This window comes from Panthera uncia, chromosome A2 (assembly GCF_023721935.1).
Source record: "Panthera uncia isolate 11264 chromosome A2, Puncia_PCG_1.0, whole genome shotgun sequence".
Lineage (NCBI taxonomy): Eukaryota > Metazoa > Chordata > Mammalia > Carnivora > Felidae > Panthera > Panthera uncia.
In genome coordinates this window covers 11,560,654-11,583,768 of record NC_064816.1, presented here as the reverse complement: position 1 = coordinate 11,583,768, position 23,115 = coordinate 11,560,654, and the positions used below count along the sequence as shown (strand labels likewise).

The following is a 23,115-nucleotide window of genomic DNA, read 5'->3' as shown; positions in this document are numbered from 1 at the left end:
AAATTGTTAAGGATTTTGAAAACCGCTCTCATTATCCGTATTCCCCCCCACCCTGGTTAACACTTTCTGATGACTTCCTGCTCCCCATCGGGACAAACGGACACGCCGACACGCATGAGCTCTCATCCCAGATGTTTCCTTTACAAACGTCTGTAAAGGGCTGGAGAGTGAATTTTTTTTGCCTTGCAGGCTGTATGCTCCTAACCCTTAACCTCTTAACCCTGAGGTTGAAGCCCCCCAACATGCCGCACGCAGGCAGTGTGTGTCCGATCTGGCCCGCGGGCCCCAGTTTGCGGGCTTGTATCTCATTTCCCACCGTGCCCCCTAGCTTCGCGTCGGGCTCCGCCCCTCAACTAGTGAGCAAGGGCCTCAAGCACGGTCACCTTGTCTGTCCTGCTCACTGCCAACCGCAGAGCCCGGCCCTGCGGCCAGCACTAACCAAACATCTGCCAAATCCACGAATGCAGGAGGCTGAGAGTGAATCTCTTTTCTCATATTATTGTTAAAGAGGGATTTCTGTACCTCCATCCGCCCCCATGGAGATCACAGCAGACACAGTTGGTGACGTGTCCAGACTCCCTTTACGGGCCAGGGCACCCAGACCTTAGGCTGCTCACTGCCCTCAGGTGAAGGGAGCCCCTCATCTCAAAATGCTTAGGGGGTTCCCCCACCACCCAGAACGGCCTGTAGCCAGTGACTGCCTGATGTGGGGATATAAAAGACTAGCCCTTGGGGCACCTAGGTGGCTCAGTCAGTTAAGCTACCGACTTCGGCTCAGGTCACGATCTCGCGGTTCGTGGGTTCAAGCCCCGCATCGGGCTCTGTGCTGACAGCTTGGAGCCTGGAGCCTGCTTCAGATTCTGAGTCTCTCTCTCTGCCCCGCCCCCACTTGTGCTCTGTCTCTCAAAAATAAATAAACATTAAAAAAAAAAAAACACGACTAGGGGCGCCTGGGTGGCTCAGTCGGTTAAGCATTCGATGTCGGCTCAGGTCATGATCTCGAGGTTTGTGAGTTCGAGCCCCGCGTCGGGCTCTGTGCTGACAGCTTGGAGCCTGGAGCCTGTGTCTCCCTCTCTCTGCCCCTCCCCCGCTCGTGCTCTGTCTCTCTATCAAAAATAAACAAACATTTAAAAAAAAAAAAAAAAAAGACGAGACCTCTTGCTTTAGGTCCTCCCCCACCTGCTCATTCAGCCCTCCCCCTACCCCTGCCTGCTCTGATCACCCCTGCTTAGGTTTCTCCCGGGAGCTCCCCTCAACATACCCCTTGTGCAAACTTCCCCATCACGTGCCTTGCTTCCAGGAAACCCAAACGAAACGAGGGATTGACAACCAGACGGTCAATTATCCACATGCTGGACATTTATCACATCAAGTCCTGATTTTTATTAGCCACTGTCAACCTGACTGCAGTTATGGGGGTGCTATGGACTGAATGTGTCCCTTCAAATTTGCGTGTCGAAACCCCAGCCCATGATGTGATGGCGCTGGCCAGGAGGCTTTGTGAGGTGATTTGGCCGTGAGGGCGGAGCCCCCACGATGGGATAAGTGCCCTTATACAGGGGACAAGAGGGCTTGCACTCCTGTGAGGACCTAACGAGAACATGGCCATCTGCAACCAGGAAGCCGGCTGTCACCAGACACGGATCCACCAGTGCCTGTGCCTTGGCCTTGGCCTTCCCAGCCTCCAGAACCGTGAGAAGTAAACGTCTGTCGTTTAAAACGCCCAGTCTCTGGTGTAAAGAACCCAAGCAGTCCCGGACAGGAGCTTTGGTTCTTACCCACACAAATGGCCGTGCTTATATCTTACAAACCTTCTGCTAAGTCCCAGATGGTGACTTTGCTCTTGTCCCCAATCTTGGGGAAGTAAACGTAGCTTCCATCCTGTGATACCGCAGTGAGGCCAGTGCGATCCAGAAACGGGGTAGAGGCCCTTGGCTGCCGCACAGACGTGAGATCCCAGACTTTGAAAGACGAGGACTGCTGGGAAGCAGATGCCACCAAGGCCCCACCCCAGACCAACAGGCTCATGGGGGCCCCGACGCCTTCCAGAACATCCAGCAGGGTCCCCTGCTCCGACAGACTCCACACCTGAGGATGGACAGCAGAGGGCCAAAGCTGACTTCTTCCTTACGCTGTCATAGCTAAGAAATATGCATGAACCCATTTGTCCACCTCTGGTGAATTCTCAGGCTGCAGTTCGAGGGCCTTCTCCACCCCCTCAAACCTCCCCACCCCTCACCGAGCCACTACCACAGCAGTTCTCAAAGTGTGGTCCAGGGAACCCCTGGAGGGTACCGCCAGGCATTTTCAGGAGGGCTTGCAAACACAAAACTGTTTTCATCATAATTCAAGACGCCATTTGCCTTTTCTACTCTCTTCCTCTCACAAAGGAGCGGTGGAGTTTTCCAGAAGCTATGGGACATGAGATGTCACACCAGATCAGAGAATGCAGAATCAAGTACGAGAAGCCAACGGTCTCCTATTGAGCCAGACACGAAAGAGATTCGTCAAAATGCGCAACCACGCCACTCTTCTCGTGAGTTTTGTCTGTTTGTTTCAGAAACTACAGGATTTTCTTAAAAGTGTGTTACTCCATTGACATGTAATGTTCGTGAATCAACAGAGAAGTATTTTTGGATGTCCTCGCTGCTAATTTTTAATATGGTAATTACCATCGGGGACCAAATGCAACACGGGATCCTAGACTGGATCCCAGAATAAAGGAAAAGAGGACATTTGTGGGAAAGCTGGTGAAACTACAGAAGAATTTGCAGATCGGTTAATAACAGTATTCTCCCAATATAAATGTTTCAGTTTTGATAAAGGGCCCGGGGGGACATGAGATGGTAACATCGAGGCAAGCAGGGTGTAGACGAGAAAAATATGTATATGTGGGGACTCCCTGTACTTTCTTGGCAACTCTTCTGTACCTCCTAAAACTCTTCCCCAAATAAATTATTTGTTAAGAATATGTAAATCCGATATATAAATCTATAAATCAAACTGATATAACCCACTTATTGAGAATCTTTGGGATCCTTGATAACCTTTAGGAATGTAAGGAGGTCCTAAGGCCAGAACGTTGGAGAACTGCTACTTTAGTATGTGCTTTTCCCACCAGAGTGAGAACTTTGAGCTCGGTGGGAATTTTCTGCCATTTCCTCCCAACCCTTCTCCACTCTGAAGGCCCAAATCCTCCCCGTTTTTTCAGGTTCCGTGGGAATGCTATCCCCTTCCTGGGTCTCAGGGGATCCCTCCCCCACATCTTCCCAGTGACCTGCTCTGTTTCGCCTGTACTAGTGTACGTGAATCTCTGTATTTCGAAGCCAAAAGACCTCTCAAGAATTATACTTTTCTATTCCAGAGGCGGAGTGAGGATGACCTCTGACCTGAATGAGTGCATCCCGGGACCCAGTGACAATCAGATTGTTCTCAGGACCAAAACTGGCTGTCTCCACGGTGTCCTCGTGTTCAAGGTCGGTGGCCATGAATCGATGAAACCCCTGTGAGTCTGCCAAGAATATCCGGACGGATCTTCCAAACCCTGAAAGGGCAGGGATGGGATTATCCCTTTCATTCCTGGAGGAGCTTGACAGGAGTTCAGTTTAGTCAACAAAGATTTTTTTTTGAGCACCGACTACTTGGCTGTGGAAGCAACACGGTGGTGAACAAGAGAGACATGGCCCGTGCCATCACACAGCCTAGAGTTGTCAGGTGTAGGGGTGGGAGGCGGGGGGGGTGGGGGCGGCAGCTGAAAACAGTGATCAATAACCTTGCAGAAAACAGCAAAGTTATTCATTATCGCAAGACTGAGTTTCCAGAGGGCTGGGACCGCCTGTTGGGGCTGCTCCTGGTATCCCAGAACCCAGCACAAAGCTGGACATAAGGTAGATATGTTTTGAAGACGGAGGGAAGGCAGGGAGGGAGGAAGGGGGTAGGGAGGAGGATAGGAAGGACAGGAAAATAGTTGGAATCTGCGATAAGGGCAATAAAGTCAAGGGGACTGGCTGCCATGAGAAAAAAATGACACAGACACACGTGTGGCAGACAAGGCATGAAGGGGGAGACCAGAGAAATGTGGCCACAAGTCAAAGAATCACAAGGCAGAAACTAGAAGGGGCAAAAAAGGATTCTTCTCTGGAGGCTTTGGAGGGACCATGACCCTGCCCACATTTTTTTTTTTTTTGAGTAATTTTTTAAAGTTTATTTACTTATTTATTTAGAGAGAGAGGGGGAGAGAGACAGAGCATGAGCAGGGGAGGGGTAGGGACAGGGAGAGAGAGAGAATCCCAAGCAGGCTTCCCACTATCAGCACAGAGCCCAATGCGGGACTCGAACCCACGAACCGTGAGATCATGACCTGAGCCGAAACTAAGAGTCAGACGCTTAACCGACTGAGCCAGCCAAGCGCCCCTGGCCACATCTTGATTTTTGGACTTCTGGCCTCTAGAATTGTGAGGAAAGAGATTTCTTTTCTTTTTTTAATGTTTATTTATTTTTGAGACAGAGAGAGACACAGCATGAGCAGGGAAGGGGCAGAGAGAGAGGGAGACACAGAATGTGAAGCAGGCTCCAGGCTCTGAGCTGTCAGCACAGAGCCCGACGCGGGGCTCAAACTCACGAACTGTGAGATTGTGACCTGAGCCGAAGTCGGACGCTTAACCGACTGAGCCACCCAGGCGCCCCGATTTCTATCGTTTTGAGCCACTACATTTATGTGGTAGTTTGTTACAGCAACCCCAGGACCTTTGAGCGGACATCTGAGAAGGTGGCAGGCCCTGGAAGGGTGGGAACAGCCTGGGATGACCAGGAGGTAGGAAAGGCCTGCGTGTGTGTCTCAGGGGCAGCACAGAGGCCAGTGTGGGTGGAGCAGAGTGAAGGAGGGGGAGGGGAGGGAGGGAGAGCCTTGCTAGATTTAACATAAAACAAAACAAAACAAAACAAAACAAAACAAAACACCTAACAGGACAATGCCGTTGAATTAGAATTTCAGATAAACAGTGAAATTGCTATTATTAGCAGAAGTGGATCCCAAATATTACGTGGGGTATATTTATACTGAAAAGTTGATTTGTTGTTTATCTGAAGTTTCACTGGGCGTTCTATATTTTACCCGGCACCCCACCCAAGGGGGATTGCTCACTGTGTTCCAAATATGGGCTGGGTGAAGTGTTTTGTTAAGAGGGCCCCTGGCAGTGCAGGAAAGAGGTCCCCAAGGCCAGATCAGGGGGGATGGTGTGGGACTCTTGTGCTATGCACCTGGCCTGCACCAGCCCAGTTTAGACTCCTGGAAACCCTGAGTCAAGTCAGCTGGGGGCTGGCCGTCCATCTGATTGCCTCTCCAGGCCCTCCATGCAATTGTTTTATTGAACTACACTTGAACCTGAGGCTCACACAGAAGGATGTTATGGGAAACGGATCGAGTGCATCAAGATATCTGCTGTCCAAGGATATTTGCATCCCATTCGTGTGCAGGAAAGGGTTAACTCAGCAGGCCTGGGGGTCCCTGTTCTGCACGTGAATGGTTTGGCCCTTGCCAGGCTCCTGAGAGGTGCCCTCTAAGCCCTTAGAATGTCCTCCTTGATAAAAGTGTCCTTGTGGGGCCCCGGGGTGGCTCAGTCAGTTAAGTGTCCAGTTTCGGCTCAGGTCATGATCTCACCGTTTGTGAGTTCGAGCCCCACATCGGGCTCTCTGCTGTCAGCACGGAGCCCGCTTTGGATCTTCTGTCCCCCTCCGTCTGTGCCCTTCCCCCTCTCTCTCTGCCCTTCCCCCACTCGCACTCTCTCTCCCTATCTCTCAAAAATAAATAAGCATTAAAAAAAAGTATCCTGGTTTTACTTGAGGCCTTGGGCCACACGGGATGGCCAACGCTCACGTGTGTTTGGCAGTGGGAGCTTTGGGACACGCGGTATCAGCTTGACCTGGGGGGGGGGGGTGTTGGGAGACTGAGGTCAGCCGGGCAGGTGATCAGCTGTGTCTCCATAATCAACCCCCGGTAAAAATCCTGGACGCCAAGGCTGGTTGAGCTCCCCCGGTCGGTGCTGTTGTCACACATGGTCACTGACAGAAGTAAGCGCTGTCCACGTGACTCCACGGAGAGGGGACACCTGGAAGCTTGGGCCTGGTGTCTTCTGAACTCAGCCCCACACACCTCTACCCTTTGCTGATCTTAATCCAAGGGACCCCCTGAACCACAATTCCATTTCTGACACTGGAAAGAAATCTGTGCCTGATCTCAGCTAAGTTGGGATTGGGCTACCTCTTCTAGAGCAACAGGTGGGTTCCCGAAACTGTGGATGGGGAAACTGCTCGGGCTTCTCCTCATTGGCCGCTGGAAAGAGCCACACGTGAAACCCACTGTAACAGGTTTCTAGGTCACTGGGGTCTTCAGTGCCCTTGACCTCCGTCCTGATTCTAGTTTGTGCCTGTATCCTTTGTTCGTCTTTCTTCTCACGTGCCTGTTTCCCATGCTGCATTTCGCGCATACTTGTGCCACCTAAAATTCTTTTGGAAACTGGATGGTGGATGATGTGCAGGAGCCATCGCCACGAGCCACATGTGGCTCTTCACGTGGCTGGTCCAAGTCGAGATGAGCTGTTGGTGTAGAACACGTGCCAGGTTTCATAACCTTCACGCGAGAATTTTGTTATTTATTTTTTTTAGTTTGGTTATTTTTGAGAGAGAGAGACAGAGCATGAGTGGGGGAGGGGCAGAGAGAGAGGGAGACACAGAATCCGGAGCAGGTTCCAGGCTCTGAGCTGTCAGCACAGAGCCTGGCATGGGGCTCGAACTCACGAACCTGGAGATGGTGACCTGAGCCAAAGTTGGACGCTTAAACGACTGTGAAAAATACCGTTAAGAATTTTTATGTCAATTTCATGTTACATTTTTAGAATGTATTGGGTTAAATAAGATATATTATTCACATGAATGACACCTGTGTCTTTTTGCCTTTTTAAATACGGTCATGCCAGGGCACCTGGGCAGCTCAGTGGGTTAAGCGTATGACTTCGGCTCTGGTCATGATCTCACGGTTTGTGAGTTCGAGCCCCACGTCGGGCTCTGTGCTGAGGGCTCAGAGCCTGGAGCCTGCTTCAGATTCTGTGTCTCCCTCTTTCTCTGCCCCTCCCATGCTCATGCTCTGTCTCTCTCTGTCTCTCAATAATAAATAAACGTTCACAAAATTTAAATAGGGTCATGAGAACATTCAGTTATAAATGTGGCTCACATTTGTGGCTTGTGTTACTGGACAGCACTGGTCTACAGTTCCTCTGACCCCTTATAAAAATCAGGGCTGATTTTAGGGCAATGAAATTACCCTATCTGAGGTTCTAATGGTGGATATACGCCATTACACATTCGTCCAAATCCATAGAAGGCACAACAGCCAGAATGACCGTAATGTAAACTACAGACTTTGGGTGATGATGATGTGTCAATGCAGGTTCATCGATTGTAGCAAATGCACCCCTCCAGTGGGGGGTGTTGATATTGGAGGAGGCTGCATGAGAATACAGAGTGGGGGGGATATAGGGGGTCTGTGGGAAATCTCTGTACTTTCTGCTCAACCTGGCTGTGAACCCAAATCTGATCTTTATTTTTTTTAAGTTCATTTTTTTTTTTATTTTGAGAAAGATAAAGAGGGGCAGAGAGAGAGAGAGAGAGAGGGAGAGAGAGAATCGTAAGCAGGCTCCGTGCTGTCAGTGCACAGCCCAATGTGGGGCTAGATCCCATGAACCATGAGATCAGGACCTGAGCCGAAATCAAGAGTTGGATGCTCAACTAACTGAGCTACCCCATGCACCCTATGATCTTTTTTTTTTTTTTTTTTAATATTTATTTATTTAAGCAATCTCTACATCCAACATGGGGTTCGAACTCACCACCGCTGAGATCAAGAGTCACACACTCCTCCGACTGGGCCAGCCAGGCATCCCCCAAACTGACCTTTAAACAAAATAGTCTTTTTGGGGGCACCTGGGAGGCTCAGTCAGTTGAGCGTATGACTTTGGCTCCGGTCATGATCTCGCGGTTTGTGAGTTTAAGCCCCACATCGCCGCTTCAGATCCTCCGTCCCCCCTCTCTCTGTCCCTCCCCCACTTGAGCCCTCTCGAAAATAAATAACCGTTAAAAGAAAAAGAGAGAAAGAAAAAATAGTCTTTTTTTTTTTTTTCTTTAATCGGGCTGCGGATTGTCTGTTGGTCACCTCCTAGGAAGCCTTCCCTGTTTCAGACAGAAGAAGAAAACTCTATCACCCACTCCCATGACCCCTGATTCTTGTCTGGTTATAGCACCAACCACATTTTTGTGGCTGCCTTATTGTAGGGGTTGCATTGCCTGGCTCCTCCCTGGGAGCACCCCATCCTCTCATGCAGCACTCCTTAATCCCTGTGACTGGCAGGGATAAGCACCCTCATCTCAAATGAACCAGAAGCACAGAAAGGTTAGGTTTACCCCGAACAGGGAAAGCTGCAGCCCGGCGGCCAAAACTGGCCTGGCATCTATTTCTGTGTGACCCGTGAGGTGAGGATAGTTTTTACGATTTTAAATCGTTGAAAAAATAAATAAATATAAGACTACTATTTTTGTGACACGTGAAAAGGATACAAAATCCAAATTTGGGCATCCGTCAACAAAGTCTTAGTGGCACACAGCCAGCCCCACTTGAAATATCATCTGTGGAGGCTTTCACGTTACAGGTGCGACAGGGACCACGGGGTCTGCGGCTTTTCAGGAAAGGTTTTGCCAGCCACGGGTCTCGAATGGCCCCCCTCGCTCCAAACCCCTCTCCACTTCCAACCAAATCCAGAGTTGCCCGCCCCCCCCCCCCACCGCCACCATGGCTCCGAATAAGAGACACTACCTGCAGCGAGAAGGGACTCATCTTCAGAGACTACCAGGAACCTCACAGCTTCCGGAAGCTTCTCCAGCAGGCTGTCTCCTTCAGGGGAAATCTGTGCAAAGTCAAGGATGCCCATCAAGCATTTCCACAGGGTTAAGAGTCCAGGGTCAAGAGTTTGAATGCAAGACTCTGTCACTCACCAGCTTCCAAGAAAATTCCTTAGCCCTTGGGTACCTCAGTTTCCTCATCTATTAAATGGGCGATGATACAGGACGACCATGTAGGACCACCACGGGCTAAGAATCATGCAGAATGGTTCCCCCCCCCACCTGCACATAGTCAGTCCTCCCAACGTGGGTAGCTCTTATTATTACCGTTGATACTGTTTTTGTAACTAGCTCAGGCACCCGGAGAACATTCCGGCACTTGTTTCCTGCCCCCAGAGGAGCTCTGGAGATCTCAAATAAGATGGAAACTCCCATTCCCGAGTTGCAGGACTGATCCTGTTCAGATCGAAGAGGATGGTTCTTTCCTCAATCCTGCCGCCCCAATTCAGCTACGGATTATTTTTTTTAATTTAAATTTTAGTTAGTTAATATACGGTGCAATATTGGCTTCTCAGCTACTGATTTCTGAGCATCTGACAGCCACCAGGCCGAGAGCCAAAAACTTTACATTCATTACCTCGGGGAGGGGCACAGACAGGACGCCTCGGGGGCCAAGAAAAGTGAGTTTTTGGCACTAATCCAAGCCAATGTTTAAAAAAAAATATTTGTTCACCTTCATGTAGTGGGGGTGGGAGAAATGAATTTCCTCATGGCTCTCACTGTTGATTTTTTTAACTGCTGATTGAAAAAAAATGTTTCTTTTAAAACTTAGAGAGTTAAACAATACTGTATAAGATGGGGGGAAAAAAAGAAGTATCCAGAGCACATCAGGAACACCTCTCCACCTTTCCTGCCATTGTCCCTTCACCCCAGAAGGGGCTGTTGTCTACTTTGTAAGCACCTGCTTGCATAGATGAGCATTTACACGACCATCCTTTTTTGCACCATCCATCATAGATACTGTTCTGCAAGTTTGCTTTTACTTAATGCGTCTGGGGCAGCGGTTCTCAAAGGGTGGGAGGGCGATTTTGTGCCACCCTCGCCGGCCAAGAGCTGGCAATGCCTCGAGACATTTTTGTCAGGACCGAGTGCCAACAATGACCCACACTGGCCGGCCCCCAGGAGACACCAAGAGAGGTTTCCTGAAACGCGCAGAGTTGCAAATCCCTGGAATTAAGAAGCCAAATGTCATTTATTAAAAGATCAAAGGTAGGGGTGCCCGGGTGGCTCAAGTCAGTGAAGCGTCTGACTTCGGCTCAGGTCACGATCTCGTGGTGTGTGGGTTTGAGCCCCGCGTCGGGCTCTGTGCTTGCAGCTGGGAGCCTGGAGCCTGCTTTGGATTCTGTGTCGCCCTCCTTCTCTGCCCCTCCCCTGCTCAGGCTCTGTCTCTCTCTCTCAAAAATAAAATAAACATAAATAAATAAAATAAAATAAATAAACAATAAAAAATGACTGAAGGTGAAGACATTGGGCACTTTGGGGCCAAGCAATGTGGGCGTCACACTCAGTAAAGCAGCTTACCAAGGAGACGGAGCCCTTGCTGAACCCGGTGACCATCTTCCCCTGCTTCTGGAGCGAGACCCCACAGGTAGGCGTTTCTTCCTTGATGCTGGATAAATGTTGCCTCCCCTGCGGCTTTCCTGTGGCCGAGCTCCACAGGCCGGCCACACCACCCTGGGACACGGTCAGCAGCGTGGCCCGGGAAGCCAGCACTGCTGCATACACCCAGCAGTCAGAGGGATCTCCCAGGATCTGGAAAACCAGTTCTGCAGTTTCTAGATGCCACGCACTGACCTAATGGAGTCGTGAAAAGGAAGAGAAATCTCAGTGAGAGACCCGGGTGGCGGGTTTTCCAGGGGCAAACGCAAAACCCATGCTTTTTCGTAGCGCATGCATTTTCTTTTCAGCGTTGGCAGTTCCAAACAAGGCAGGCGGGAGACACATCCTGGATTAGAGCCTAGAACAGCAAAAGGACATTGGTGGAAAACTTGATGCAATCCAAGTGAAGTCTGCGTTGGGCTGATAGAAATGACCAATATTAATGTCTTAGCTGTGGCAGATGTACCCTGGTTATGTAAGATGTTGACATTACAGGAGACTGAACAGAAGGGCATATGGGAACTCTTTCTAATAGCTCTATCACTTTTCCACGAACCTAAAATTTCTCCAAAGTGACAGTCTCAAGAATGAGAGCAAAGTTAGCCACGCCGTATACATTCACATATGTTCACCTCAAGTAATTACTGATCAGAGCAGATTTCATATTTAACCTCACCAGAAAAAGTACCTTTTTTAATTGACAGTAACCATTTAAATAGTAAACATTTGCCCATTAATTCTCCTTTTGGGGCTTACTCTAAAAAAATTTTTTTTAATGTTTATTTATTCTCGAGAGAGTGCGAGCAGGGGAGGGGCAGAGAGGGAGACACAAAATTGGAAGCACACAAAATTGGAGACACAAAATTGGACAGCTCCAGGCTCTGAGCTGTCAGCACAGAGCCCAACGAGGGGCTGGAATTCACGAACCGTGACATCATGACCTGAGCCGAAGTCAGATGCTTAACCGACTGAGCCACCCAGGCACCCCTGGGGTTTACTCTAAAGAAATATGGAGAGATACAAAGATCTATGTAGAAGGAAAGTTGCCTCAGTTATTTGAAGGTGCAAATAACTGGAAACAACTTATCTGTCTAGCAGTAAGGGATCACGTACATAACTACCATGGAGTCATGCAAGGCAATCTTAGGAAGTCACTAAGCATGCTGTTTTTGAAGAATACTTAAGGTCATGGACAAATAAAATCGATTTCTAAAACTGCATCTATAGCTTCATATATGTTTTTATCCCCATTTTGTGTTATACATACATGCACATGTGTATGTGTATGAAACCCACATAAAATAAAACCCTGTAAAATGTTAACAGCATTTGTCTTAGGGATTGTTTATTATCATTTCTTATTTCTTTACTGTATTTTCCTGACTTCTGCTGATAACCAAATGATTTCTTTAACCAGTTTTGCAATCAATCAACACCTCTCTAATATTTAAGCCCGCACCGTCAGTAAAAATACAAGGCAAGCTGCATGTGACTTTAAATTTTTTATCAATCACTTTAGAAAAAGTAAGAAGAAGGGTGCCTGCGTGGCTCAGTCTCGGGTCATGATCTCACAGTTTGTGAGTTCGAGCCCCACATCCGGCTCTCTGCTGACAGCGGGGAGCCTGCTTCAGATCCTCTGTCTTCCTCTCTCTGTCCCTCCCCGACTTGTGCGCCCGGGCGACTGCTTGCTCTCTCTCTCTCTCTCTCTCTCTCTCTCTCAAAAATAAAATAAACATTAAAAAAAAAAGTAAGAAAGGGGCGCCTGGGTGGCTCAGTCGGTTAAGCGGCCGACTTCGGCTCAGGTCATGATTTCACGGTCCGTGAGTTCGAGGCCCGCGTCGGGCTCTGTGCTGACAGTTCAGAGCCTGGAGCCTGTTTCAGATTCTGTGTCTCCCTCTCTCTGACCCTCCCCCGTTCATGCTCTGTCTCTATCTGTCTCAAAAATAAATAAACGTTAAAAAAATTAAAAAAAAAAAAGTAAGAAAAACAAGGGAGAGCAATTTAAATAATACATTGTACTTAACCCATATGTCCAAATGTTATCATTTCAACATGTAATCAATATAAAATTATCATTGAAATATGTTACATCATTTTTATGATACTAGGGCCTTGAAATCCAGTGTGTTTTAAACTTAGGGCACATCTCAATCCAGAATAAGCACATTTCAAGCGTTCAGTAGCCACGTCTGGGTGGTGATGCCCCACACTGGACAGCGTAGTTTATAAGCTACCGATATTGCTTACATGAACAACTTCCATTTACTAATAAAATATAATAATTAACAGCTACCAATTATTTGGTGCTTACTATGTACCAAGCACTATGCCACATGTTTTAGTCATTATCTCATCTAGTAGATGAAGCAGAGCGGTAAGGTAATGTATCAAGATCACTCAGCTTGCAAAGAAGTCACCTGGGAATTAGCTAGAGATTTTTTTCCCAAGCCTTTAGTTACTAAGCTTTCACCCACTATTCTTCTGTGTCTCTATTCATAAAACAATCAGATCATAGGGTTATAGGTGATATAAAAGAATAACACAGCAGAATACACATTGTTTTCAGTTGCAGGTGGGACATTTACCAGAAAAAGATCATAAAATGAATCTCAAATGAAAGGATTCATCATACAAATGAAATTAAATTAGGGAGAAAAAAAAGGTAAGCTATCTGGGAATCTTTCAAATATCTGGAAATGAATAGCATACTTCTTTTTTTTATTAATAATTGTTTTAATGTTGGGGCGCCTGGGTGGCTCAGTCAGTTGGGTGTCTGACTTTGGCTCATGTCATGATCTCCTGATTCATGGGTTTGAGCCCCACATTGGGCTCTGTGCTGACAGCCCAGAGCCTGGAGCCTGCTTCGGATTCTGTGTCTCCCTCTCTGCCCTCCCTGATTGTGCTCTCTCTCTCTCTCTCCCCAAAATAATTAAACATTAAAAACAAATTTAAAAACAAATTTTTTTAACGTTTATTCATTCTTGAGAGATAAAGAGCATGAGCTGGGGAGGAGCAGAGAGAGAGAGAGAGGGAGACGCAGAATCCGAAGCAGGCTCCAGGTTCTGAACTGTCAGCATAGACCCTGATGCAAGGCTCAGACCCACAAACTGTGAGATCATGACCTGAGCCTAAGTCAGATGCTTAACCAAATGAGCCACCCAGGGGCCCCAAATACCACACTTCTAAATAGCCCATGGAATAAAGAACAAATCAAAAGGGAAATCCAAATGTATTTTAAACTGAATGCAAATGGTAATATGATGTATCAAGGTTTGTGGGATTCAAGTAAAGCTGTACTCAGAGGGAAATTCATAGTACTAAAAATGACCAAGTTAAAAAAGATGAAAGGTCTCAATTCTTCAGGGTCAGATAGAACTATTGAAGTAATCTAATCCAACTGTGAAGTTTGAAACCCCTGATAGCATCCTATCAAGTGGTTGTGTACCCCTGTTTACACCCACCCCCTATCAGGGAGCCCCTCCTTATAGAAACAGCATATGCTGTCTTGGAAAGCTCTGGTCTCTTTCCTTTGCAAACAGGGGCAGGTGTTTGTTACCTTTGAGCCAGATGCCAAATACACAACCTTCTTTGTTTCATCCAAGTGAAGACTCCAGGTCTCAGGTTGCATGGGATCCTTTGAGCCTCCATCCCAAATGGTGAATTTCTCCTGGCCAGTCAGTAGATTCCACAAGCGCAGTGTATGGTCCTTTGAGGCAGAGAGGGCAAGTGTCCCTTTGGCAAACACCTTCACATACCTCACCTCTCCTGCAGTAGACCAGGGTCGGGGAGAATACATTAGCTGAAAACATTTTGACCTTCCAACTACCAAAATGCCCGTTGGTTTGGAAATTCCCTGGCTTACCAAAGAAAAGATGATGGCTTCAAACATAGCCAAATTACAAGTGACGGAATGTGGCAAAACCAAATTAAGAGTTGCAACAATTGATATTACAAGCAATCATACGCCAATAAAATGGGCAATCTGGGAGAAATGGACAAATTCCTAGAAACATATCAACTACTAAAACTGAAACAGGCAGAAATAGAAAATTTGAACAGACCCATAACCAGTAAAAAAATTGAATTAGTAATCAAAAATCTCCCAAAAACCAGAGTCCAGGGCCAGATGGCTTTCCAGGGGAATTCTACCAAACATTTAAAGAAGAGTTAACACCTAATCTTTTGAAGTTGTTCCAAAAAATAGAAATGGAAGGAAAACGTCCAAACTCTATGAAGCCAGCGCTACCTTGATTCCAAAACCAGACAGAGACCCCACTAAAAAGGAAAACTATAGACCAATTTCCCTGATGAACATGGATGTAAAAATCCTCAACAAGATACTAGCCAACCGGATCCAACAATACATTAAAAGAATTATGCACCACGACCAAGTGGGATTTATACCTGGGATGCAAGGCTGGTTCAATATCCGCAAAACAATTAACGTGACTCATCACATCAATAAAAGAAAGGACAAGAACCATATGATCCTCTCAATAGATGCAGAGAAAGCATTTGACCAAATACAGCATTCTTTCTTGATAAAAACCCTCAAGAAAGTAGGAACAGAAGGATCATATCTCAAGATCATAAAAGCCGTATACCAAAGACCCAACACTAATATCATCCTCAATGGGGAAAAACTGAGAGCTTTCCCCCTAAGGTCAGGAACATGACGGGGATATCCACTCTCACCACTGCTATCCAACATAGTATTGGAAGTCTTAGCCTCAGCAATCAGACAACACAAAGAAATAAAAGGCATCCAGATCGGCCAGAAGGAGGTCAAACTTTCACTCTTCGCAGATGACATGCTACTCTATATGGAAAACCCAAAAGATTCCACCAAAAAACTACTAGAACTGATCCAGGAATACAGCAAAGTCTCTCATCAACCTTCTGTTGAATATTTCCAATGAGTAAGAGTCTTCAACTGGAGGATGTGAGCATTTCTATGGTGGATAAAGGGTATGTGGGACTTTTCTGCACTATTTTAGCAACTTCTTATGAGTCTAGAATTATTTCAAAATAAAATGCTCAGAAAAAAAGGGAAAAAGGAAAAATGTACATACAATTTGACTCAGAAATCCCACTTTTATGAATGTGTCTTACAGAGGGGCGCCTGGGTGGCTCAGTCGGTTGAGCATCTGATTTCGGCTCGGGTCATGATCTCTCAGCTCGTGAGTTTGAGACCCCGTCGGGTTCTGTGCTGACAGCTTGGAGACTGGAGCCCGCTTCAGATTCTGTGTCTCCCTCTCTATCTGCCCCTCCCCTGCTCATGCTCTGTCTTTCTCTCTCTCTCTCTCTCAAAAATAAATAAACATTAAAAAATTAAAAAAAAAAAAAGAATGTGCCCTATAGAAATAATAGCATAAGTGTGTGAAGATGTCAGACGTTAATTGCAGCATTGTCTTATAAAAAGAAAATTGCAAACAACCTGTTTATGAAAAGGGAGTTGTTAAAGAATATGGTGTATCTGTATAAAGAATATTACAAAGCCATTAAAAATAATAAGATAGATGTATACATACACCTAACTATGATAAATTATTACAACAGCCAATACTTACTGAGGGCTTTCTATGTGCCAAGCATAGTGGTTAGTAGTTTCCATGCATTAAACTCCTTTAATCTCATAAAAATTGTGCGAGGTACTATTATTATCCCATTGCATAGATACGGAAACTGAGGAACAGCTGAGTACAGTAACTTATCCCAAACCACATGATTAATAAGTCGTGGAGCCAGGACTCCAGCCCAGAACTCAAGCTCTCAACCTCTACGTGATATATTCTACAATATATTGTGACAAAAGCAAGTTACAGCCCAGTGTATAAAATAGTACCATCTGCTTTTGACAAAAACCCAAAGTACATGAACTTATACAGAGCTACATCTGCATAAGCCTAGAAAAAAATTAGTTCTGGCATTTAATAAACTCTGACTACCAATCAGTTCCACGGAGACTGAAGGGTGGGAGAGACTAAAGGGAGTTTTATCTCTTTATAATTCAAAGGACAGTAGGACAGTGGATAATTTTGATTTGTTGTGGTTTGGGTATTTTTCAACCAAAAGTTTTATAAATAGTAACGTGTTGCAAAATATCTCCGTATGTGGAACACTATGTCACAGTAAAAGTGAATTAGAGACATACACACAATGTGGAAAGAGGCAAAATACGTGATGTTAACTGAAAAAACCAAAAGGTTATGCAAGCAAAGGCTTAGATGACTATATATAAAACTGTATATATGTGTGTATATCCGAACACCTGCTGGGGGAAGGGACTAGAACAACAATATGCTCATAAATGATGAACAACAGACTCTCCAGAGGGGTTGGGGGAAGCCCTGACTTGTGGCATTTTGTCTATTTCCTTGGTGTAACTATTCCCGCCCGTGGTTGATTTCAAGCCACTAACATGACTCCTCATTGAATATAAGGTTGTGAAGAGAGTTCAGTAGCAGCCCATTTCCACCTTGCGGGTATGGTAGTCAAGCACACGGGTAATAAAGTGCAGTATAATACTTTGAAAGTAGTAAGTTTTGGGGCGTCTGGGTGGCTCAGTCGGTTAAAGTTGAGCATCTGATTCATGGTTTCTGCTCAGGTCATGATCTCGCCGCTCTTGAGTTCAAGCCCCAATTGGGCTCTGCACTCTCAGCTCGGGATTCTCTCTTCTTGGGATTCTCTCTCTCCACCTCTCTCTCTGCCCCTCCCCTGCTGGAGCTTGTTCACGCTCGCTCGCTCTCTCTCAAAATAAATAAACACACAAAAAAGAAAGTGATGAGTTTTGGATATGTATTACCTTGTTTGAATAGAATTGACTTAACTGCAAGCTTCTAAAATTTCATATTTGATAATGCCTGTGATCACTGCCTCACCACATTCCTGAGAACTTCACAATCAGGTCTCTTGCAAACACCAGGGCAAACCACGTCCAGCTTGCTAGCATGTGATGGGAAATTTTCACTCTCCTTATTACATATGCCTGTAACGCTTTCCGTTTTGTTAGTAAACTGATTGCTGAGTTTTCCTAATTACAAATAATAAGACTTTGATGACTTAAAAAAATTTTTGTGTGTGTGTGTTTACTTATTTTGAGAGAGAAAGAGTATGAGTGGGGGAGGGGCAGAGAGAGAGGGAGACACAGAATCGGAAACAAGCTCCAGGCTCTGAACTGTTGGCACAGAGCCCGATGCGGGGCTTGAACTCTCAAACTGTGAGATCATGACCTGAGCTGAAGTCGGACACTTAACCGACTGAGCTACCCAGGTGCCTCGTTGATGACTTTTTAAAAAATGAATCAAGGTCCATGGGTAAATGGGTTCAGGTCCTGGACAGGTGGCCCACGCACACAAAAATACAAATATCGGATAGACCTACGTGAAACTAGCCATCCTGATGATAATAAAATGAATGGAATCTGACAGATACTCTATCAGTACTCACGTCATTCCCAGCTCTTGGGAAAAAAAAAAAGAATATGTTGAGGACGTCTGATGCTGGCAGCTTTGGGGTCAGGGGAGGGGCAGTTTATTCTGCTACATATACACTTCTCAAAACCCATAGAAATGCTCACATCCTCCAGTTCAAGACTCCTACTCACTGGAAATATTCAACAGAAGGAAAAAAATGTTGATGAGAGTAAAAAGAGGTTCATCACAGTAGAATCCATAATAGCAGAACACTACAAATAGCCTAAATAACAAAAATTTAAAAAAATGAACGAAATAAAAATAAACTTAAAAAACTTTTTAAGGTTTTAATTTTTATGTTGAGAGAGAAAGAGAGACAGTGAGCAGGGAGGGGCAGAGAGAGAGAGAGAGAGAGAGAGACAGAATCCTCAGCAGGCTCCAGGCTGTGAGCTGTCAGCACAGAGCCTGACGCAGGGGTCTTGAACGTACAAGCCGTGAGATCATGACCTAAGCCAAAGTCGGACGCTTAACCGACTGAACCACCCAGGCGCCCCGAAATAAAATAAATTTAAAAAAATCATTTAATGGGAATGCAAGCTGGTGCAGCCACTCTGGAAAACAGTATGGAAGTTTCTCAAAAAATTAAAAATAGAACTACTCTACAACCCAGCAATTGCACTACTAGGCATTTATCCACGGGATGCAGGTGTGCTGTTTCAAAGGGACACACGCACCCCCATGTTTATAGCAGCACTATTGACAATAGCCAAAGTATGGAAAGAACCCAAATGTCTATCAATGGATGAATGGATAAAGAAGATGTGGTATATATATACAATGGAATATTACTCGACAAGGAAAAAGAATGAAATCTTGCCATTTGCAACGACGTGGATGGAACTGGAGGGTATTATGCTGAGTGAAATTAGTCAGAGAAAGACAAAAATCATATGATTTCACTCATATGAGGACTTTAAGAGACAAAACAGATGAACATAAGAGAAGGGAAACAAAAATAATATAAAAACAGGGAGGGGGACAAAACAGAAGAGACTCATAAATATGGAGAACAAACTGAGGGTTACAGGAGGGGTTGTGGGAGGGGGGATGGGCTAAATGGGTAAGGGGCACTAAGGAATCTACTCCTGAAGTCATTGTTGCACTATATGCTAACTAATTTGGACGTCAATTTATAAAAATAAGGGGCGCCTGGGTGGCTCAGTCAGTTGAGCGTCCGACTTCGGCTCAGGTCATGATCTCGGGGTCCGTGAGTTCAAGCCCCGCGTCAGGCTCTGTGCGGACAGCTCAGAGCCTGGAGCCTGTTTCAGATTCTGTGTCTTCCTCTCTCTCTTCCCCTCCCCCGCTCATGCCCTGTCTCTCACTCTGTCAAAAATAAATGAACATTAAAAAAATAATAAAATAATAATACAAAACAAGTTAAAATAAAAACATTTTTAAAAATCATTTAATACATTCTGGAACATGATCTGTTGAGAAGAATGAAATATTTTGCTGCATTTAAACATGATAAATGTGACACTGGATGGATCACAACAGCAAGATTCCTAACAGCCTCAAGTTGGAAACAATGTAAATGCCCTCCGACTGATACGGATACTGTTCCTTCCACATCGTATGTAATACAGATACTGTTCCTTCCACGATACTGTTCCTTCCACATCGAATGTCCCGCACCAGAAAGTTGATAGATCCAGGAAGCACATGGGTGGTTGCCATGGGGCTGGGCGTGAGAGTGGAGATGTACTCCACAGAGGGCGGGCCGCGCAGAGAGGACTCCTTGGGGTGATGGAAAGTTCTAGCATTAGGGTGATGGTTGTACAACTCAGTAAATCTAAAAATCGTTGCATTACACTTAAAACAGGTGAAATGGTATGTCAATTACACCTCAATAAAGTTGTTTTTTAAAAAAAGATTCAATGGAAATAAAAGATTGGTTATGGCAAAATGTTGAGAAAAAATTATAAAACTGTACATACTTAAATTGCAGTGACATATATTTTTTATATGAGAGAGAGAGAGAGTGTGTGCAAGTGAAGGAGGGGCAGAGAGAGAAAGAGAATCTTAAGCAGTTTCCATGCTCAATGCAGAGCCTGACTCGGGGCTTGATCCCACGACCCTCGGATCATGACCTGAGTCCAAATCAAGAGTCGGTTGCTCAACAGAGTGAGCCACCCAGAAGCTCCATAATGATAAAATAGTTTTTTAACATCTTTATTGAGATATAATTCACGGGCATGAAATTCCCCCATCCCATGTATGACGGTACAATTCATTGGTCTTTGTGTGGTCACAGGGCTGTGACACCATCACCACAGTCTACAATAAGAGTGTTTTCAAAACCTCAAAAAGCTGGCATTCCCTCCCCCTTTCTCTCCTTGTCGTTTCAACCATTTGGAGGCGTGTAATTCATTGGCATCTAACACATTCGCAATGCTGTGCAACCGTCACCCCTATCTGATTCCGGAACATTTCCATCACCCCCAAAAGGAACCCCTGTCCTCATGAGCAATCACTTCCCATTCCTCCCTCGCCAACCAGCAACAACTAATCTGTTTTGTGTCTCTCTAGATCTGCCTGTTCTGGACATTTTGTATAAACAAATCATACTGACTGTGGGCTTTTGTGACTGGCTTCTTTGATTTGCTATAATGTCTCAAGCTCCAGCCTCTGTGGCGACCTTGCTGTTCTGTAAACACACCAGCCTCCCTCCCCTGTCCCTGCCCTTTGCACACTTCTTTCTTCACGCCCTTTGTGTCTTGGCCGAAGCATCCCCAGCTGGGAGAAATGCTTTACCTAACTGTCCTAAGTCGGTCACTTGGACTGCTGCTCAGACATCTTGTTGCCCTGATTACCATGCATAACTACATTTCGCCTTCCCAAATGCCTGAGTCTGACTCGGGCCAGTGTTAAGGTAAGGTGAGCGAGGCACTCATCTTGGGTGCCAAATGTAAGGAGGTGCCGAATTACCAAGCTTCCGTTTTGCCCTTGGCTCCCATATGGCTTGGCACAGTGCTCTTGCCAATCCTGTCTTTAAGACAGCTTGAGATTTATTCATGGTGGATTTTTTTTTTTGCATTAATTTTTATTTTTAAAAATATTCCATTGCAATCTTATTTATCTTAAAAAAATTTTGTTTTACCCTTGTTTATTTTTGAGAGAGAGAGAGAGAGAGACAGAGCGTGAGCAGGGGAGGGGCTGAGAGAGAGGGAGACACAGAATCCGAAGCAGGTTCCAGGCTCTGAGCCATCAGCACAGAGCCCGAGGCGGGGCTCGAACCCACGAACCGCGAGATCGTGACCTGAGCCGAAGTTGGATGTTCAAACCAACTGAGCCACACAGGCGCCCCGAAACCTTATCTATCTTGATGACGAAGTTGACAAAGCCCACTTTGCAGGCCTCACCTGTGTGTCCCATGTGCATACGGATCACCTGATGTTCTTCCGTGTCCCACACAGCCACGGTGCCATCATGGGTGCCGACAACCAGCAGCCCCTCTTCCACGCTCCACGCCATGGCCGTGATGCCTGCAGCCACACAGAGACAACAGCGAGCGACCACGTCAGCTCCCGTGTCTGAGCGCTCAGCCATGGGGCCCTCTAATGGGCCCCCGCTTCACAGATAGGGAAACCGAGGCACAGAGTCAGCCCCTTGTCCAGAGCCACACATCTAGAAAGTTCCAGCACTGTCAGACGCCAGGTTCAGATCTCGACTGCAATGCTCATGTTGCTCTTAGGGACGACGCTAGGTCGTAAGTGTCTCCCAAGCTCAGCGGTTCTCACGCAGGGGCGATTCCTTTCCCGGCTCAGTGCCTCAGTTTCCCATATATAAAATAGGGGAAAGTTGAAATCAGAGCCATTCCAAGTCTGAGAGGACATTCACTGTGTGTGACCCTGGAAATGTGAGCTCAAACTTCTCATTTAGCAAATGAAAAAACTGAAGCCCAGAGTGGGTAGAAACTTTCCGAGCTTTGACATAACTAGGGCTCCTACAGAGGCACAGTGGGTCTGGAACACAAAACGTCTCCCTACCCGGGGGGGTGGCAAAAACAAAAACTTCTCTGTGACTGCCACTTCCTAATCAGTCACTGCACTGTGATTTGTCCCCCATAGCCATCCGGTCAGACTTCTTTTTGTAACAAAGCCCACAGCCCACAGGTGTTAGCTGAGTGCGCATTCACCCGGACAAAGGCCATATTTCCCAAGCTCCCTTGCAGCAGAAGATGGCCAAGATCTTACCAAGGAGACACTTCTCACAGACGCGATAAATTCTGCTTCTAGACCACTCCCTCAAAGGGAAGGGGTCTGCCATCCACCTCCCCTTCCCACTTCCTACTGGCCGAAAGGCCATCCTATTGGTCGGGGCTGGAACGGCCACTGTTGAGCCGTCAAATGTTAGTTTCACATTGAAAATGGCAGAGCAACAAGACTGAGTCTAGGTCCCTGATGCGAGAAGTCAGGGAGATGATTCATTTTCAGAAATACCAAATAAAAGCTGTGCTGTCTAATTGACAGTAGTTTTACAACCTATTGGAAATGTGTCCGAACCCCCTCCCCCACAATGGAGTCCCAAACCCTTAGACACTTCACTTCCAGGTTCCTCCTCCCCTCTGAGTTTTGCGGGCTTATTTTTCGCGGGCTTTGCAATGAGCACGCGCCAAAGGACTGAAGTCTCTGTGTCACCTCGGGGAAGGTACATGCGTTCCAATCAGACTTTTGCCTTACATGGACATAGGCGACTACCAGTAAGGCTGCAACCTCTGCAGTACTCAGCCAATGAGGAACCGGGGGAGGGTCTTGCCTCTGTAGTGCTCAGCCAGTGAGGAACCAGGGGAGGGACTTGCCTCTGTTGTACTCAGCCAGTGAGGAACCCGGGGAGGGACTTGCCTCTGTAGTGCTCAGCCAGTGAGGAACCGGGGGAGGGACTTGCCTCTGTAGTGCTCAGCCAGTGAGGAACCCGGGGAGGGACTTGCCTCTGTTGTACTCAGCCAGTGAGGAACCGGGGGAGGGACTTGCCTCTGTAGTGCTCAGCCAGTGAGGAACCGGGGGAAGGACTTGCCTCTGTAGTGCTCAGCCAGTGAGGAACCCGGGGAGGGACTTGCCTCTGTAGTGCTCAGCCAGTGAGGAACCAGGGG

General features: G+C 46.4%; 1 protein-coding gene across 2 annotated transcripts in view; it reads right to left on the bottom strand.

Moving 5' to 3' along the window:
* Positions 1-23,115, bottom strand: part of NWD1 (NACHT and WD repeat domain containing 1) — a 48,944-nt gene that overhangs the window by 7,966 nt on the left and 17,863 nt on the right. The window contains exons 7-12 of one of the 2 annotated variants that reach the window (XM_049640153.1): positions 21,386-21,508; positions 14,105-14,313; positions 10,471-10,743; positions 8,864-8,954; positions 3,383-3,544; positions 1,812-1,961 (exon numbers count right to left, since the gene is read on the bottom strand). In XM_049640153.1, the coding sequence (XP_049496110.1) occupies positions 1,812-1,961; positions 3,383-3,544; positions 8,864-8,954; positions 10,471-10,743; positions 14,105-14,313; positions 21,386-21,508 (1,008 nt within the window). Of the gene's footprint in view, positions 1-1,811; positions 2,089-3,382; positions 3,545-8,863; positions 8,955-10,470; positions 10,744-14,104; positions 14,314-21,385; positions 21,509-23,115 lie in introns of both variants that reach the window. The other variant, XM_049640152.1, reaches the window with a different exon arrangement.